The 21451-nt window shown below is 34.3% G+C and overlaps 1 protein-coding gene across 1 annotated transcript in view; it reads right to left on the bottom strand.

The window, feature by feature from the left end:
- FBXL17 (F-box and leucine rich repeat protein 17) overlaps window positions 1-21451 on the bottom strand; it is a gene marked incomplete at its 5' end in the record, with an annotated part of 269863 nt that overhangs the window by 163846 nt on the left and 84566 nt on the right. Inside the window, one exon of the mRNA XM_083884234.1 lies at window positions 15560-15690. Within this exon, the coding sequence (XP_083740360.1) occupies window positions 15560-15690 (131 nt within the window). The remainder of the gene's footprint in view (window positions 1-15559; window positions 15691-21451) is intronic.

The following is a 21451-nucleotide window of genomic DNA, read 5'->3' as shown; positions in this document are numbered from 1 at the left end:
ATGAGACGAGATGATGAGACCTTCCCTTTCCCCATGACCCTAGAAAGAAAGTGATCAAAAAAACCCCTGAATTGCTTGACAATAAATGTTGCTTCAAAATAAAACAGATTATGGAATGCTGAAGTAAGTTGAAATAATGCTTTAATTAAATATACCAAGGTCAGGTTGTTGAAGAATACATGAAGAGCTTTGGTTTAGGGCAAATTTAGGGAGGTCACACCTAAATGTCACCCTAGGGCAAGCCTGTTAGGACTTGCAGTCAGTGTTCTTTTGAATCGCGCCAATCTACAGACATGGATAAAAAAAATCAGTGGACTGTTCTTCTGGGGCCAGCCACAAGCAGCTATCTACGCCTCTGTCTCTTGTTACTTTTCTACATACTCTTTCTAAATATGGTGTCTTGGTATTTGCTGTTTTGCCTTCTAGGTGTTTTTGATTCCCTCATAGGTATGAATATCTCTTTGAGTACCTCTAGCACATTGACAGAGAATGTACCCCAAAAGCAATTAGCCTTTCAACAGTACATTTCCTATGTTCACATTTCCTCTGTTCCTCCTGTATGTTAACAAAAAAACCTCTTTATGCTAAAGGTGTAAGTGAGAGGTTAACTCTATTTCTAATTGCTTTTTTAAAAATTAATATTGATTCAATGTCCCAGTTTGAAATACACACACACCTCTATGAGGTGGTTGGAACATACTGTGGTCTGACAGTGAGAACCCTTTTTAGAGGTGCAATGAAAGACTTAAGTTTTCTCTTAGGCTATTTCCAGATATAAGTACTAGTAAAAATACACCCTTGTTTTGTTGATTATTTGAATAAGAACAAAATCTGCACATAAAATTTTACCGTACCCTGGCAGTCCTTGAAGCATTTTTTGAATAAAACCCATTTCTCAGTGCAAAGCACATCTTCAGGACAACCTATAGAAACTTAACCACTTAATAGAGCTGTCAGGACTGTACTTACATGGAATTATTCTTATAACTGACCTCTGCTTAATGTGTGTATCCTGATGAGGACCAAGATTAAATGAAAAAGAACAGAGAAAGAAAAGAAGGTAGAAAAAACAAGTACCACAGTTAAGATACCACTGTACTGCTTTGTATATGTACTATACCACCAAATTCAGCGTAAATATTTCAATATTTGACATTACCACATTTGTTAAAGTTGATGCCAACAATATAGCAGCTTTTGTAGCTCAAGATCTTTTTCTGTCACTCATCATCTCTTCCCTGTGTGAAAATGGAAGAGTCAAACTGCACACTGGCATACCCATTTCTACTCATTAAAGCAGCCAGGTTTTAGTGCACACAAATCTTGAGAAACATGAGACAATGAAAGAACACGCAATTAACAGAGAGTACTTAATGTTATCTCTACTCAGCAGCACCAAGTGCCTGTTACAGAGCAAGTCTGCTGTAATTCCATGAAAGATAAGATTTATATATCCTAGCACTAGTGTTATACACTGATGAACAGCATAAAAATTGACATAATGGTTCTTCAGGGCTACAAAACATGTTTTCTTTTGCAGTTTAATTGACAATGACTAGATTGACCTTTTCTCTATAATTGTAACTACAGTAGACCAATTAGACAAATTGTCACCTCTATCATTTCCCTCACATAATATGCAAAAGCAGAAGTATTAGACTGTTAATCACCTTTTCATGCTGATGTTACAGCAGATCAGTATTTTACACTTGCATAAGTGAGTGAAAGCTAGAGTGAAAAAAATTGTTTAAATCATATAATTCAATGAATGAAAAGTGACAACTATAGAAATGAAATACTAGAAATATTTTAAATCCTCCAATCTCCCAAATGCTATGTCCTAAATGAACATTTATGTGCTTCATTATTACCATAATATTTTTTGATGACAATTCACAGTTTCACTTAAATTTTGGCTCACTTAGAGCCCCTGTATTGTAGGTAGTAGTAAACTAGATACTTTTATACATTGTGAACCATCTGTGCATATCAAAAATACTCAGCAATTCATAACATTTGGATTTTACATCAGACAATCCAGTATTAGAGCTGTCTCTTTGTTTTTCATTCCCTCTTCCTCTTCTCTGCAGGTATTTACTATCCACCTCCCAAGATGAGGGAATAAAACCACAAAACTCTTTGTGCTATTATTCAAAATGCCCGTGATTGTTAAAGGTAAATTGCAGAGTATCTTATTTTAATATAGAGATTTCTTCACAAGATAGAAATGCACAGCTACCAGTAATGTTGAAAAACATTAAAATTAATCTCTTATAGAATGTGTGTTACTAGGACTTGAATCCTGTTTTAAAAAGTAATGCTACAATTAGCTCGGGAAAATTGTATCCATTTTTTACGATTAAGTTCATAATACAAACGTTATAATATATCATTAAGTTTCATCTCATAGTTCTGGACTAAGTCTGGACACTGTACATTTAACAGCAAAACTTGTATGTTGAAGCATACATCCTTTATGGAAGATTCTGTAAAAAAATTCACTTTCATGTTCCTGAACAAACTCTGCAGAATATGCATGAATACACATACCTTTATATATATAGACATTACCTATTATTCACTATTTCAATGCAAAAGATTAAAGCACTCCATTGAATGATGAAACTTTTATAAAGAAAATTGTAAAACATCACCTCACTGTATGCATTTGTTTTAAGAACATGTTTTCCAAAAGTGAAGGGATTTTGTGCAACTTTTGTTTCTGGACATTTACAAACATACCACTGTTGAATGATGTTTTTTAACTTGAACATAGCTGGGTTACCTATGTAAACTATACTACCAGGAAATTTTAAAGCACTGTAAGCTGAGAGCTGATGCTCACCCAAAGTATATAAAAATTATTTCTTTTTCCTGTAGCCCTTTTAACATGCAATTGTTTACCATCACAGGTAAGGAGATACATGATATGGTATGACTAGAAAATCTAATTTTTACTTGTATTTCAATTCCATTCTTTTGAATTCTGAAAGCTAAATGCAAAACCAAAACAAACCCAAACCAACACTAATTTTCTTGGAAGTCTATACAGCTTTAAAATAGAAAGGATTTTTGTGGTTTTATGCTGAATTGAGAGTTGACTATAATCTGAAATTTCCGAGCTACTCTTGCTATTATGTAAAATCAAGAGCATCCATTACAGTCAGCTCCAAGCTACAATAATTATCGGCAGTTCTGTTGCTACTGTCATCAACAAGAGACCAGAAACAGGCAGCAAAGCAGTCCAAATGGAGACCACTGAGCACAACTAAGCTACACAGAATATATTTTCTTTTTTCTCTGGCTGCCCCAGGAGAGTCTAATATCATTTAAAATTCCTGACACGGTTGCCCAGGCCAGAAGACAATTAATGGATGAAAGCTTGAGCATTTACTTTTTATTTTTGCCCCGCTGAAATGCTTAAGGATGGCACAAATTTTCTAAGCTAAACTCTGCTGGCTAGTAATTATTATGTCTGAAAGTAGAAATCTAACTATAGTTTGCAATACAGATTAGAAAAACACTTTATTTAAGCAAGTGTAGCAAATGAATATATATTTTACACATGGATGGAATATATCACATATGTGAGGAAAGGCAGTCTCTCAACACAGCCTACATGCCAAAATTTAAAGGATCACTTTAAAAAAAAAATCAAAACCACTACATACAGACATGTAAAAAAAGAAACATCTGAAAACTATCAGCCAAAAGAAATACATAGATTGGAAGAAAATAGAGCTATACAAGGTAAGACCTTCTGCTGTAAGTAATTTATTCACAGTAGGCAAGTATTTTCAGTACCTGAAAAGACTGAATAAATATTTTTATGGCATCTGACAGGCCTTTCTTAGTAATATTTTATTTCTTAGTAATAATTTTCATCCTAACAAATTGTTAGCCTAGCAAATTGTTATGCCTTGTTGATAAAAAGCTCACAAGAGCAGAATGGAAAAGCATCTTACGCAATAGAAAGGTATCTAGACTTCATGAGTAAAATTTACCTGAATCAATTCAATAAGGACATAAATATTTCAAGAGTTCTCAGTGACAGTAATCAGAACCATAAAAAAATAAGTTTGTTAGATACTAAGTCAATTAATGTATGATTTATAAACATGTTGAAAATACATTGCAATTAATGTATTATATATACCAAACATAGAATTAATTGAGGACTATAAAAAGGATTTTTGTCTCTGTTAGTATTGTGCAAATCAAACATATCTCCTGAATTTACTCTTCCAATCCAGTATGGCTGGATTTTTTTTTCCCCTTGTATATCGGCTCATGCTTGATTTTCCAGATTGAAAAAAATTTGCAACTTCAGTAGCATTGAAAAGGACTTTCAAGGAGCATAGAAACATGAATTGGCAGAACAGCATAACTCCTAGTAAAGTTAAGCTAATAGCAATATGTATCTGAAAAGAATCAGAGGAAGGCAGAACAATATTCACAGATAATCCACTATACACACCTGTGAGTTTGAAATTCAGTTTTATACATTAATCCCCTTTGTTCAACAGTAGATGGAGAACAAAAATTAGTCTTTGGGTTCTGTTCCGTTCTGCACTGAGCAGGGTCCACAAGCAGTTGATAGTATTTCTGGCAGCTAGGCTTTATAGATGCTGCATCCAGCCTCAGGTTTTGAAACTAAGAGTTTAACATCACTAACTCTTGGTGAAGTCTGACTGAAATGTACTGTGGCTCCACAAAAAAAAAAAATACTACTAATATGTTACTCCTCAAGCAACAAGTTATAATAAATCAGACTAGGAAACTTGCCTAAATGTAACTCTTAAGACTTCCCTAAGTCTTCCTTAAGTCTTAAGACTTCCCTAAGTAGAAAGCATTCATTCATTCAACACCTTCAGCTGACCTACTCACATGCAAACATCTCTTACCACCCATTCAGAGAATGTATCATATATGTGTATATTTGCATTAAAAAAATGAAGAGGCAAAAGCATAAACTTCAATATATATTATTTTTGGAAGAAAAGTAATGAAATATTTAAAAAATCAAAATAATTTTGCAACTATAACTGCACTGACTTCAAAAAACAAGTGCAAGGTGTACTTTAACACATTTTTTGTGTGTGTGTGAAACCAGATGTATCATGCATGGCTTGTTATTCTGCTGACTTCTATTAAGTGTTCATTTAGAAATACATAAGTTAATTTTACCAGAATGGAATTAAAGTATTAATCATTAATGACTTGTCATTTCTATTTTTTTTTTCTAAAAGTGAACAGAAGACCAATCTTTTTATTTACTATTCACAGATTTTAAAAAGCTTTCCAGGTAGCTTAATATTCCATTGCAGTTTGCCTTCCCACTGTCTGTAGGAAACTCAAGGAAGAAGTCAGGAAAAGATTACTGGCAGTGTTTTGCCTTCAGACAATCCTTTTTATTAGGAGTAATTTTTATTTACTAGAGATCCGCTCACTTCTTTGAAACACCTGTACTAATGACAAGCTGGCAGGTGTTGGTAAATCTGGCTAGCTACAGCATGTCAAGAGGTAACGGGATTTCTTTTCTCAAAGTAGTCGAAGTACTACTGTGTAAAACTAAGCAGATCCAAGAAAGCAAAAGCGGCTCTTTCCCTGTGTGAAACTAAAGAGTTTCCCTGTGTGAAACTAAGCAGCTAAGCACAGATGGGATTTTCATCAGCAAAAATGATCATGTCAAAGGCAATAACCACCTATAAAAACGTTCTAAGGTAATCGAGGACAAAACCCATGAAAATTCAAAATACAAAGCACTAAGTGCGGGTAAACTAGTTTTATTGAAACACTATCCTTTGGAAACAAGATAGGAAGTCCTGTTGACTCTGTCTCATGCTCTGGGAGGTGTTGCAAAGACGGGGGATGACAACCAATACAGAAAACAACCGCTATCTTTGGAAACAAAGTTTTTGATACTGTGCTGCAAGGGAGCAGACTACAAACCTCAGTCTGGAGGACTGGAACTTGGCAAATTGGTTCCAATGCACAGTATTTGGAATTGATCTTGACTTTCTGACTACCACAGACTCATAACCATCTGCTAAATGCCACAGGCTAGATAAATTACACTTTATCAGATAAAGTCTGAAGAGGAGGGAAAATTAAGACAAGAAATAAAACTGAGTAGGAGGAGGTAATTGGTACTGGTAAGACATGGAAAGAATGAATGCAAACCACCAATTTTTTTCCACTCTTATATAAGCAGTAATATCAGTGATGCTGATATCAATATAGATCACATTCCTTGTGGGCCTTCTCTAGGACTTCCTTGACCAACACATTTTCCAGAATTAGGAGACAACAGTCTGTCCAAACATGTCATGACAAACTTTGAAAAATCAGAAGCAAAGCAAGGAAGATGGCTGATATGGAGAACCTCACTCGATCTATCTCCATTCATCAACAAACAAAACACAAAGTAACAGAAAAGGTTAGTATGAGAGATACAGAATGGATACATTTGGCAGAGACGTGGAAGATACCTAGAACCCTCATCTCTAACCCGGAAGACTCCACGGCCTCTCTGGGCAACCTGCGACAGTGGTAAGTCACCACCACAGTCAAGAAATGTTTTCTGATATTCAGATAGAACCTCCTGTGTTTCAGTGTTTGTCCACCACCTGCCACTGGGCACCTCTGGAAAGAGCCTGTCTCTCTTCTCTTTGCTCCCTTGTTTCATGTGTTTATGCACATGGAACCTTCTGTTCTCCAGCCTGAACAACCTCCAGTTCTCTCAGCCTGCCCTTACAGGACAGTTCCTCAAGTCTCTTCATCTTATTTATGGTCCTTTGCAAGACTCTATTCAGTATGTCCATGTATTTCTTGTAGTGGAGAGTGAGAAAAGGACACAGCACTCCCAGTGTCCCAGAATGACAGAAATTCTAGAAATTATGAATGTCATATAAATGTTTTTGACAGTGACAGTGAAAAATTTGGGCTACACTTAATGAGTGAGCAGGATTTTTCCTGTCTTTTCTGTCTGTTTAGAACTGTGAGGCCTGGGAGTATTCTGCCCCTCTGAAAGTTAGGTGGACAAGCTGTCTGAGTCCTAGCTCCCTTCAGGCACCTTGAGGTGAGTATTTACAAGTTTCTTCTCTCCTCCATGAGACTAACAGCTAGATGCATGGACTAAATGAAGTCTCAGACCACTTCAACATGGTTCTGAAAAACAGCAAATCACAATAACTAGGTATGAACAGAAGTCAGTAAGATTTCAAACAGAGAGACTCAGTTTTAGCCTTTTAAAACTTTTATTCTTTGTGTTGCTCGCTTGTTTTTTCCCTGACTACCCCCTATAGGCATCACCATGATCACCACTTTAAGCTATTGCTTATTTTCCTCATTACATTATTACTGTACTTTCAGAACTACCAAATTATTCATTCTCTGAGCTGAAAGTTATTCTGTCAGCTCAACTTCCACTTCGCCATCTTCCTCTTCAAGCTGACTACAGCTTCTCAAACGTACATTAAATTCCTGTATCCTCTATAAGTCAGTATCTATTGGTTAATCTTGAATTCTAAACACAAACTACACCCACATTTAACATCACAGAAAATTCAGAATTTATCAGCCTTCTTTGGTTTTAATAAAAGAAAAGCAGGGATCACTGAATAACCTGATCAGGATTAAAGATAATTTGTATGCAGCATCTGACACATTTCCCATTTATATGACTGCATGATCCCACCTTAAGATGAGTTTATGCTCACGCACACATATACAAAGAAAAAAACACCAAATAATTGCAAATTTTTTTCATTTTGAGCTTAGAATCCATGCAGCAGGAAATAGTCTAAAGTGGATTTAGAACATGGTTATGTTTCTTCCAAATGATATTTATACTAGATATACTGACAGGCCTTAAACAATACAGTCAGTGCAGTAAATCATTGGAACACCCATTCGTTTTTCTCTCATCTTTTCAAGTACTGTGTCTATTCTGACTGCATGGTGAATTACACCTTGCAGCCTCAGAATATAACAGTAATTGCAATAAAGACTACATCTTCTTCTCTGAGCCTTGGTAGGTTGGATTTTTTTTTTTTAGTTTTCTGTACTGCTTTAAATTGTAACACTGGAAATATTTTAACTGTACAGAAAATAATATATATATATTATATATATATATATATATATATATATATATATATATACACACACATATATACACACACAAAATCTTTCAGTTTTCATGAGGCACTGAGGAATCAGATTTGTAACACACTGTCCATGCCTTCAGGGAGCATGGCACTTTCATAATTTCGGTAAGGAATGTCATGGAGAAAATCATCAAGCCACATTTTGTGTCAAGTCTGCCATTTTTAATTATTAGCAACTAAGTTTAAGATATTTCTCCTTTGGTTTAACAAGTGCATACCTATCTTGCATAAATTTTTTTTATGCCACAACTCATAAATTTTTTTTCAGCTGATGCTAGTCCCTTGCACTAAATTACCAACTAATCACAGGAGATATTTATCATCTCAAGTTTTTTACATGAGAATTGTCAGACTTAATCACCCTCCTCATATTTTCACTATTTACAGACCTTCATTTATCATACATTTCAGCAGTGTGACAACAGTAGACTATTTTCCCCATTTTTCAAGTCAAGACAGACAAAAGTATGGCAAATAATGACAAGAGCTTGAAAGTTTTACTCTCTCTGATTACATCCATTTCCACCAAAAAATGGTCCCTAAAAAAATATTTATTTTAATACCAGTTTTATCTCCATTATAGAGATAAGCAGAATTAGCAGGCTAAAGCCTCAATAAGTAGAAAGTTACACTTAATTATATAAACTGCATTCTGATTTTTATCATTGGTTAAACTCTGCAGATAGTACGAGAGAAATCTGTTCTAATCAAATGTTTGTAAAAATTAATTTCTTTGATAACAATGCAGAAGAAACAGTTCCCAGAAGTCTTTATAATGTGGGTTCAGAGCACATTAATAGAAGTTGAAAGGATGACTAACTCTGGTAAGGTTAGTGATTTCTGGGGTAACTGCTGAGATATGTGAGGAATCATACCCCACATTCTTTTTTCTTACAAAGTAAGAAAACATTTAAAACAAAGATACCCAGATTGGCACAAATATACGGCCACTGCTTGATTCTGGAGGAAGTTCATCCTGCACTCATGGGCATGAAAGGTGCCATTCTCACACAGTACTGCACAACAAGTGCAAAAACTATGTAAATTATGTAAGATATCACTTCATTGAAATAAGGTATGAGTGACAACTCCCCAGTCTACCAAAGGAAACACTATAGCATAAACACTACCTTGGTGTTCACAGAATCACAGAAACTGAGCTCTGGGAGATCCATGCTTGGAGCAGCCTATTCTTTATGAGCTGTACCCCATGGAAAAAACCCACACTGAAGTGGGAATGGAGTCTGTCAGTCCTTGAAGAACTGCAGGTATGGGTAGGACATACACTGGGCAGTTCATGCAGGAGAGTATGGAAGTGTGAGATGGGGTGGTAAGGATACCTTAAATATGTACCAAGTGGGCACCCAGCCACTTCTCAGCCTACCTCCTCAGCAGGTCTGGGGAGGAGAATAAGATGAAGAAGACCTGTAGGTCAAGATAAGGATTAGGAAATTATTTGCCATCTATGCAAAACAGACTTGGTTTGGAGAAATTTATCTAATTGTCAATTATACAGAGCAGGATAATGAGAAATAAGAAAAAATTTAAAAATACCTCAGCTGTCATTTTTTTGCTGGGCAAAGTTTACTCCCAGTCCCTTCTCTCTTCTCCCAGAGAGAGTAATGGGGAATGCAGCATTGCAGTCAGTTCACAATACTTTTCTCTGTTGCTCCTTTCTTCTGATGCTCTTCCCCTGATTCTGTGTGGGTGTCTCATTTAACTTTATCCACTACTCTGAACTAATCACAAAAGGCTTTTTTTTTTTTCTTTTTTGTAAATAATAATTTTAAAAAATAAATACTAGATTCAGAATTTAAAGTCAATAAAGAAAATTGCCATGCCTAGGTGTATTCTTTTTCCAACTTCTATGCTTTGTTCTGAATTTTTAAAAAAACTTGACAGTCAGTCTCAAATCATTTCACAAAACATTTGCAGGGTGAAGCAAATTTGCTTCTAAATTTAATTAAAAAGTATGACATTCAAAAAAATAAGTAATTTTGAAAGTAAAATTGATTTGCGTTACATTCTTTCAGTTTTTATGAGTTCAAGTTTTTAATGTAGCTGACTAAATATCTGATAAATCTGCAGAGAACTCTAGGGAGATCATGTACCAGATAACTCAGAATAGATGAAATTAAATTAGAATTAAGAATTGCTAGTATTCACCTAGAATGATTCACGACAAATATTGTACAAAAATACAGTTATTTTCTGGAAGACTCTACTACATCTACAAGTCCAGATTATATAAAATTACAGGAGTATTAATGCTCTTGAAAAACATTGCAACTCCAGTCACATCTAAGGTGATCAATATTAAGACACTATATTAGCATTGTACTCATCACAGCTAAAATGGACATTTTTTTAATAGGAAAAATGTAAGCAAGTTGAGGAAAAAAACTTTCTCTCTTATCTTTCCAGAAAATAATTCCAGTGTTCACTAATCTTGCATTTTATTAAAAATACATTGTGAGAACTGAGCTACTATTGTGATGCTCATGTCTGCTAATGAAATGTTGGGGCATTCACATATACCAGCAGCTCTGGGACTAGTCACAGTGAGCTAATGTCCTGCTAAAATAATCTTCAGCACTCTATCCCCTACCCACAATGCATCCAGGCCTCATCAGATGCTGAATAAATGGGTTTACATAAACTTATGGTAGGCAGTCAACATAAAATTTTGAACATTTCTGTAATGTATGGAAGACCACGTTAACAATTTACTAAAGTGAGAGTGTGGAAACCCCAATACACTCTGTGCCAACAGCTATGATACCCAGGCCTAAGAAATGGGCAGTGCTTTAGTGACCCAGTCAAATAAAGCAGATGAAGACCCTCCAAAGGTGAATTCTCCTATCTCCTGACTCTGAGGCTGTATAAACATTTAGATTTTCACGATTATGGTCTGTTTCCATGTTTGCACTGAATTTCTTTTGTATATTGACTTCCTGACTACTCTCCATTTCATACGGAAATCTCCATATTTTCAAGTGCCTCTGTCTTGGACTCCAACTACAATCCTCACCAAAAAATATTAATCATTCCAGTAAGGGTACACTGTCCCTTTACACTGCCTACTCTGGTTTATCCATAGTGGATTTTCATGGAAGCACAGAAGAAGAAAGCACTTTTCTCAGAAAAGGAATAATGAGACTACATCCAGGTTTTCTACCTGTGCTAACAGGTCAAGGAGGTGCATATTAATGTCTTTCTTCTCCCATCACTAATCAGAAGTCCAATGATGGTAAGCAGTACCACCACAAGATCAATAAGCAAAGTTCTCACTGTTTTACTGTGCCATGGAGATATTGCATATCAGCTTCCAAGTCACAACCATAACTTGTTTTCAACGATGTCCAGATGCTCTGTAAATCTTAGCACCTGCTATTGAAGTCACCTACAACATGTTTAAGAAATTACATGAAAAAATACAGCTCTCTTGAGACAGAATTACAAGAACATGTGGCACCACCTACAGAGGAAGAACCAAAGTTCTTAAATGGTTGGGAAAATATTGTCCTTTTACTACAAAACCAATTGCAAATAATTTTGTATCGCAGGTGGAATCTTATCCCGGGTGACTGGCAGTGCCATGGCACAAAAAGGTCTCGCCGTATCTGTAAATAAAGTGCCTTGCCTTGTCTGCATTATTCCCTTCATTCTAAGAAGAAATATAGATACAGTAGGGACTGGCAAACATCCTCTATATAAATATTACACGAATACAAGGAAATATTTTAGTAAGAGGACGACTGAAGCAAGCAGAAACACTCTTACAATTTCTGCATAGCTTTTAAATGTCTGTCCCTAGGTGAATTATGTAACACAGATGTTGAAGTGAATTGCAACTCGCAGTCCATAGTGATGAGATTCACAAAAAAAGTTAAGATTGTCTGCTAAAAAAGTCAGACTGATCATTATGGATATATTAATAGCAGATGTTCCTCAAACTATTAAAAAACCCACATATCCCTGAAAACTTTGCCAGCACATCATACTACATTTCCTGAATCTCCTGTAAGATTTATTTCTAGATATTCTATTTTTACTTCATCAATTGAAATTCAAAAGAACAAGGGCAGTGACTACAAAAACAACTTCAAGGTGATAAGGTTACCAAAAGCAAGTTTCAGAGTGTATTATTCACCTCACCATGTACAAAGAACTCAATCCTTTCAAATAGCAAAGACTTGAGATAATCTACTCATGATGCATATGAAAAGAATTTGCAAGCCTGGTTTTGTTCATATTTGAAAGAAGTAGGATTGTTTCTATAACAAACAGTCTGAAAAATAGTATATGAAGCTTTTGAGTGGGCTGTAATACTTAGAGAAGAAATCATTATGTTAGATTACTTGAATAGGTGTTTTATGATCTTGCTTAACTCACAACTTCTAGAAACTTCTTTAAAAAGTCATCAGAAGAGACCTCTTTTTCCTTCATTTTAAAACTAATGTCAAGAATATCTCAACTGAACATATTTTTTGCCATAGATAAAAGTGATTATTTTTTTTACTGCCCCACATAAGCTTTTTAGATGCTTTATGTCAAAAAAAAAAAAAAAAAAAAAAAAAAAAAAAAAAAAAAGAAAAAAGAGAGCTCTAATCAAAACACAGAAGTAATGGTCCTCCTTAATTCTTTCTTATGCAGAAGAATCACAGCACCAAAAATCTTAGCAAGTGCGTGCCAAGCAGAGCTCTTACACTCTGAAAATTTCAGTTATGTAAGAAGAAATGTAACGATAACAGGATTATCTCTAACACCATCTCACAAGTGAGAAAGGACTGTAAGTGTTCTAGAGCTATATCTTGCTTATGGAAAGAATTTTAATGGATTTCTAGAAACAATCACGAAATCTAAAATAAAGTTTTAAAACCAGTGGCTTATTTCTGCCAAGCAACAATCAACTGCTTTTAAGAGCTACTTAGCTCTTGTAAGTTATAGTGATATTTTAAAAACTTTCTAGTTTTCTTTAACACTTAATATTATGCACAAAGAAATGGAGCAAAACAGTTTTCCAAAGCTTTAAAGAAGCCTCAGCTCTCACTACTCTAAAGTGAGCAAAGCACTGTCCTATTAACTTTGAAAAGATCTGGAATATGAGTCCTATGTAGTTGGATCTCACAAGTAAACCTGCTTGATGATGGGGTGGGGAGTGGGGGAGAGGTGGAAATAATCTTTATTTTAAAACAAGGAATAAGGAAAAAACATTAGATTGCTACTATCTCATATGCACTGGAAAGGTATCAAGACACAGAATCCCCTCTGGCACTTTCTCTGACTAGGAGCCACGCAATAGTATCAAAGAAGAAAAAGAAAAAGAAAAGAAAAGAAAAGAAAAGAAAACAAAACAAAAAACAAAACAAAAAAGAGAAACCACCAAACCAACAGGTTAAGCTTAAATAATTAATAAACTGATTTATTTAGTTTAAATTCATTTGCATTTTAACCCAAGCACCTGAACAGTCCTATGAGCTTCTGAAGGCTCACTCATATTGTCAGAGTGAGTAAGCTCAAAATACTCTGCTGAACCGGTGCTTACTTCAAATAAAGTTCTGTAGTTGTATCATGTTCTTTTCATATAATTTTCCACTATTCTGTATTGAGTTTTTAGGAGCTCAGACTAGTATCCAATTCAGACAAGTATTTGGAGTTTCATGCCACTTTTAAAATAGGAAAAATATCAGAATTGTCCAGTAACTACTTATGAATAAGATTTACAGGCATTAATTATTTTCTAAACTATCTTAGCTAGAAGATATTTCAAACTGCCAAAGTTTGATTGTTATAGTAAATACTAACAAGTATGATCAGAAAAAAAAATGAAATGGAAAAACTTAAGAAACAACAAAAAAAAAGAACTAAAAGTTACATACAGAAGCAGATTATCTGTCATTGCTGGAAAGGACTTCTTCTTCTTGCTAAGATTCACAATTTTTATAATTCATGCTCAGTATGAAGTTTTAGAGTAATATGTGTAAAATTAAAATACATACTTATTATTGTAGTAATTTTAATAAAAAAATCTCAAGAACAGTTTGACAGCAGCTCAGATCAAACTTAGCAGACTGCCATACTCAAAACATTCAAGCAGATGGATAAATGTTTCTAAGTATTTTAATTAAAACATGAAAACTGCCTGGTTTTTTAATTTGCATTTTTATTCTTATTTTTTTTTCTAGCTTATCCTAGAATTTTCCAGTAACTTCCTTCTGCATGTGAAAATAAAGCTCTACAGACAGAAAGGTCTGAGGCAACTAAATGCTTTCAAAACCAATGAGGTTGCATCAAAGGTCTGACCTAAACCAACAAATCCAAAAAACTGTCTTAAGGGCTAAAAGGAGTTATGGCAAGTTACTGGTACTTCCTCTTGAACACACTGCAATTTTATTACTTTTAGAACACTACACTTTTACCAAAGTCTGAGCCCATTTACACATCAGTACACCCTTAATGAGTTCTGAAAATTTTGAAAACATACCTTATTAAAAAAAACCCAAAAAGCATCATGGGAAGAAGTACAATTGCTAGAACACATTATTCTGGTTAATATGAAACTGTTTTAGAACCCCTCTCTCTTAAAAGTGTTTCTTTCCTTTTTTTTAAAGGTCCCGTTATAATGAAATAGTCTAGCAGAAGTAATTAAAAATATTCTTTCCTGTGTACCCTCAGGCACTGACTTTGCTCAATTTTTTCATTTTAAAAGAATATGTTCACTTTTAAAATTCTCACTACTTTTTATTTTTCATCTGATCTCTAAAATAACAGAATCTTTGCCCACATACTTAATGTTGAAATAAATTAGTTGATCAGAAGACTGGAATACAACAGGATAGGAGATATTCTGGTCAAAAGGAAAAGATTAGGTAATAAACTGGTTATTCTTTCATTCTCATTCTGGAGCTCTTTGCAAAAAAACCCTACACCAAACTTTGTTGCTTTTTAAAAACACAGGAATTTCACTATTTAATTCACAAGCAGTTTATTTTTACTTACGTAGTCAAACGTATTTCAGTGTTTATGTGCATATAAATTTATCTAAATCCTGGACACCTACTGAAGGAGTCAGTTCAATTGCAACTGAACATTTCAATCACACTTTGTGCAGAGCACATTCTCCTGAAATCTGCATGAAACAAATTAGTGCTGCCATCCAGACATAATTAATTTTCTCTATCGCAGAAATAAGTAAACACTCCACAAAAACAGGTGATTTACCCAAAACTGGATGGTTTACCCAAAACAAGCAAGACCAAGCACGCAGCAAACAGTGTTTGCTTCAATCAATATCCTCCAACCCCCAAGCCATGAGGAATTATTCTCAACTAACACAACTAGTTAAATTTGCATTATACTGCTTTTGGATGCTCTAATGAAGTTACCTGTCATTAATGATCCAGTTCAGACACAGATTGAGAGAATTAAGGTTTTTGCATCTCTTTACTATTTCCATCACGGTTTCATTGTCCAGTTCTGTGATATGACGTAGATCCAAGCTCGAAAGATTTCTTAGCTATTGAGACAAATATGAGAGAAAGAAATAATACATAACTTTTGAAAAAAATGTTAATTTTTTTTGGAAGTTGCACAGTATGTGAAAGCTATGAAAGAAAAGATCACTATATGTTTTACAAAAAGCAAACATACCAGAGATATTCAGGGAATTCAGCTTGAGAAAAGTTGTAATTCAAGCCCTCAGTTACTACAAAAAAATCCAAACACTCTCACTCAAGGTGCCATACAACCATAAAGGGCCTAGGCCTTTCTCCTCCTCTTAAACATATGGACTGTGAGATACCAAGGTAAAATCTAAACTCATTTAACCATAAGAAAAATAAGGCACGGAAGGAACTGAGACAGCATGTTTATGCTTAAGATTCAAATGAATGCAATTAATGACTCCAGAGTATAAGGCTTTCAAAGTAAACAAATAATATGAACTCCCTGGAAAATACAGTATTTATACTGTAGTCTCATAGCACAGTTATCAATAACAGATTGGATATTCTGAACAACAAAACTTGGAGTCACAGAACAATATAATTAAGAGTTATGCACTGATTAAACTTACATATTACTAGTGTCAATCATTCTTGTGTCCTTCAAAAGCAAACCCTTTTACAACTTTTATGAGTTATGGATGCAAAAAAAAAAAAATTACAGACTTCTCCAGTATCAGTTTAGTCATAATAACCTCCAAGTACTGTTTGCTTTTTAAGCTGTCTGAAATAATCTCTGTTATACGCTGGAAAAATAATTGCATTAGGCAATATTGACACTTTAATTAAATTTACTTTCCCTGTAAGAGAGAAAAAATTATCCTCATCAGCGATTTAAGTCACTAAGGATTTGATTAGGTAAAGGCATACAACTGAGATCACATAATTGGTCCACTTCAATAGTTAATTATTAAGTCAATGTATTTAGGGCAGGAGATTGGGGAAGAGGTGGCAGCATGGGGAGAGAAGAAAAGTAAAAAAGAAGAGGACTTCAAATGTAAATAGCCTTCTACAGAAACAGGAGTTTTGTTGTTTAAGTTTTTAACAGTCTCCAAACAGAAGCTGATGAAAAACTACATACCATTCCCAAAAATTCTGCAAAACAAGTATAAAATCAAGAACCCTGACTTCTGAGGAACACCTGCAGGGTACATACATAGAACCTAGGACAATAATATTTATATTATTATGATACTACCACTCTGGAGGTACTTGCTGTATTCCCACTGAAATTCTGATAAACTTTTCTGGGTATTAGGGAGCAGAGCATACAGTGGTTGATACTGTTTTGGTAAAACAGACCAACAAGCTCTGTCTACTCTTATTTCATACATATTGCTCTAGCATCAAGTTTAAAAGCCTTATCTTCTATGTCTAAAAAAGCTCATAACTAAACTCTCATTTTTTCCTGCATAAATTACAAGAAGGAGAAGCACAGTAACTGTAAATTTCCTCACCTTCATATTAGATATTAATATTAGATATTTCATATCTATTCATATTAGATATTTCAGCCTTTAAACTATGCAGACAATAATGTGGCCTATGCCTATGACATACAAAATATACCTGCTGGACAATTCAACAGTGAGTATGTTCTACAACATTAAACAACTAAGGAGACTTAAAAGACAAGTAGAAAACCTTCCCACTTAAGAAAACCCCAAGCTTTTTTCTCAACAACATCCTTCTTATGAGCAGATGACAATATTGTTGACTCTTTTGCCATTATTATTACTTTCAGACTAAAAACCATTAATTTACACTAAAGTATCAATGCATGGAGAGAGATCAGTGGTGCTTTAAAAAGTACCTAAAAAACTTGGCTTCAAATTAGGTAAGAGATAACAACAGTATATTATCTACATCGATGATGCAATGATGAATTCAGCAGAAAGCATTTGTGGTTCCCCAGTGAAAAAAAAATTTGGCATTGTATGGGTGGAGTCAAAACCTAAACTGAATTCCTAGTATTGCTGTCCATCAAATTAATAGGGTTTTCAACATAGATTTTGTCCTGTACCGTCAGAGAAGAATAATCATTCCCTCATTGCTTACTTCCTTCATACTAGTAATAGTCTATCATTATATTCAATATACAGTAACTCAACAATCACTTGCCTTTGTTACTGTCACATTCCTTCATTTTAAACACCTGACCTACTTGGTACATTAACAGGCACAACATACTCAATGAAGAAAACCTTTGTCTCTTAGAAAGTTTGAAGAGACTGCTTCAGATTGACACGTACTCAAGTATAATTTGATCTCTACAACCTTGAAATTGCCATTACAGAAGTGTCAATGGCTTTCAAGACCTGCAGAACTGAAGACACACTCCCTTTTGAGAAAATTTTGGATCAATCTGAATATGACAGTGAAAAGAATACCTCTCTGCCTACTTAAGTCAGAGGTATCAACATCTCACTACTGGCAAGTGAATAGTAATAAATGTGTATGCAATAATTTTTCATTAAATATATATATATTTAATTTCCTATTTTATATCTATTACCTGAGAAGTAATTTTAGGGGTAAATGCTACAATGATTCAGTCACTCGTATAAAAAAGTGAAAAATACTTAAGTCTTACATTCTAATACTAACCATCATAGCTAAAAGTAGCACAACATTAAAAAGAAAAATCAAACTTCTCCCAAGCAGACAATTAAAAAACAGATGCTGGACTCTACAGTGCATTCACAAATTCTGAGATTAAAATAGTGTACCTTTAAACAGCATTTTTTCAACAGATAGAGGGTATTCTGTGACTTGAATATACAGTCTTACAGAACTAGGATGGATTATGTTTTTCCTTTTGTGTTTTGGTTTTTTTTTTTCTAACCAAAACTAATTTTTTTCACACAGCAACACCATTTTACTGAGCAATTTCAGGGCCCTTTTTCTGCAGATATCCAACCTTTTCTTGAACTCTTAATTTTATAGCTTTGCAAATACGCATGCAGGAGCAGAATTTAAACTTTGAACTCCACTACATCAGTCAAAATGTTTTAATGGAAAAAGAACTATTTAATGTCACAAAACACACAGTGTAAATAAGCAGGTAGAAGGCTTAAAATATGAAACAGAAAATAACAGATTTTTTTTAAAGCAGCAACACTTAAATGAATTTTGTGCAATACCTATAAACATATTCTTGATGAAATTACTGATTATTACCCATTATTTTGGATCTCAAATATTTTAAAATATGCTAAAATCTTCAGAGTTTTTAAATGCTTTTGTTGGTTGGTTTAAATGAAATTTTATGCCAACCAATACATTTGAAGAGTCAGAGATTATCATTCTGTTTGTCCTGAACATCATGCAATTAGTAAGATTTCTTTTTTGACTACTGAAACTTGGAATATTAAAATATGTGCACTGCTTTAGGTGATAGAAAATTACTACTGCCATTTGGATTATAGGTAATTTAAGTGTGGGTATCAACTCTGGTGAATATTTAGATGTTACTGTATTGAAATTGCTAATATAATGGGTACACAATTTTTTTTCCACTGTACACAGTTCCACAATACCTGTAGAGATACATTGTCCTAAAAAGCATAGAAGAGAACAGAACCATGGAATCATTTCGGTTGAACAAGAACTTTAAGCCTGAGTCCAACTGAAACCTAAAACTGCCAAGTCCACCACTAAACAATTCATGTAAGATTAATCCTCTTCAGTATGACAGCCAAATTATTTCTGAAGGAAAGTGCTTATAAGGACTTAATGAGCTTTAAACTCACATCTTCTGCTAATTAAGCTTAATTTTCTTGACACTCTCTGTATATACATGCCTTCAGGGAATAAACTACACTCTGACTTAAGTCTCCCAAAGCAAATGTATGATCGCAGGAAATGAAAAATAGCAACATGAAAAAAAACAGTAAACCACATTCTTTTTACTGTAATGTCAATAGAATCTATGAACTATTTTTTTAAAGTCACATGCATTGATTTTTACTGAAGAGCTGCCATAACTGAACTACACGATTGAGATACACTGTGATCCTAAAACAGTAATCATACATGGCCTAAAGAATTGGAAAATGATTGAATAGTTACAAAGGAAACTATTTTTCCATAGACTGAATAAATGTTTTGCATATTTATAAATTTTAATTTCCGTTCATAGGTATTGTGAAACAAAGGTCCCGTTGTTTAAGTAACACACAGTCGAAAACTGTGTTTTAAGCACAAAGGTTTAATTACCCCTAGGAGGGACATGGACATACCCATAAACTACACATATAACATCTGTGTTACAAGACTAATTTCCAGTTTATAAACTCCAAAATTTGCTGTAGATTTGCTGATTCATAGTTTATATCATCATGTTATTTACTGTCAAGTACTTTTAATGAATTTTGGGGGGGTTAGAGGGGAAGTGGAAGTTTCATAGATCCAACTCTTTCAACCATGTAATTTTCTCTGCAATGTCTTTTTTACCTCATTGAAAGAAATGGCAGTTGGGTACAACCACCAAATTCTTCAAAATAGCAACAAGAATCTCTTAAGAGGGACACAGTTAACTTCATTCAACAAAATCATCAGGTACAGCTGGACAGGATGCAAAAAACGTTCACTTACACAGCACCATATCAGTTAAAGTTTCAACCCAACATTCATGAAGAATGTCCCAGAATCACTGTCTTTAAAAACCTTCACTTAATGTCTTTTTCCTGTGACTGAAAGACTAATATTTAAAAAGACTTATTTCTAAAGGCAAACAGATTGAAATATATCCTATTCCATCTTATGAAATCCAGTTCATTACTCAAACTGATTAAAACACTGTTTTCTCTGTACCTAGCCAAAGAACAGCAATCATGCCCTTAGTCAGGAAGCTTAATGATTTTAAGATCAGAAAGTATGCTGAAATACTACCATAAAAAGAGTATAAAGCAGAACACTTTGTGTCAAAACAAATAATTTACTAGAAAGAAACCATACATTACCCCAGTTCAGAAAGGGTCTTACAAAATCAGTCCTGTCATGTGTAGATTATCATTACATATCTGTCACGCTGATGAGATCTACCCTGAATGAGCCCTAAATATTTGGTCCATAAATCTGAATTTTGATTGACTTTATACTGACCACCAACTCAGACACAGCTATCACTAAGTTGGATCGGACAAGGGTAATAACTATTATGAGATGAAGAAAAATTGAAGATCACATTATTCCAAAAATAGTTTTTAGATTAACTGTCTTCATGTATTGATGATTAGCAAAATAAGTTAATTTTTTTATATTGAGGTTCTGTACAAGGATTCATACCCAATTAGATGTCTATAACATTTTACCAGTCTGTAAGAAGTACATGGTGTGGAAGGAGAGAGTTATACTGCTACAAAGCAATTACGCTTGTAAATATATCAGAAACCAAAGGAAAAAGCCAAGGAAGTGGCTTAGCAATAAAATTATTCCTAGATGTCCAGATTTGCTGATGCCAGCTGTTAAAGTTCTAATAGAAGTGCAACAATTAAACTGCTGAGAGGCAATTATCACAACGGGAGGAAAACGCCACTGCTCTTGAGGTCAAAGATGTAATATTAAAAAATCACTGCCTCACTAAAAAAAAAAATTCTTATTCTCACCTAGTTAAGGAACAAAGATTACCCTTCTGGTTGTTCTGTCTTCAACACAATCACCTAACGTGCACAGGCACTTTTCACATCTGTGTTGATCTTCACACTTACAGGAGAAGCAAAGTAAAAAATAACCAGGGATAAACTCTTGAGAGACAAGGATGTGTGGAGGGGA

This window comes from Zosterops lateralis, assembly GCF_965231275.1.
Source record: "Zosterops lateralis genome assembly, chromosome: Z".
Classification (NCBI taxonomy): domain Eukaryota; kingdom Metazoa; phylum Chordata; class Aves; order Passeriformes; family Zosteropidae; genus Zosterops; species Zosterops lateralis.
This window is presented reverse-complemented; position numbering and strand designations above follow the sequence as displayed.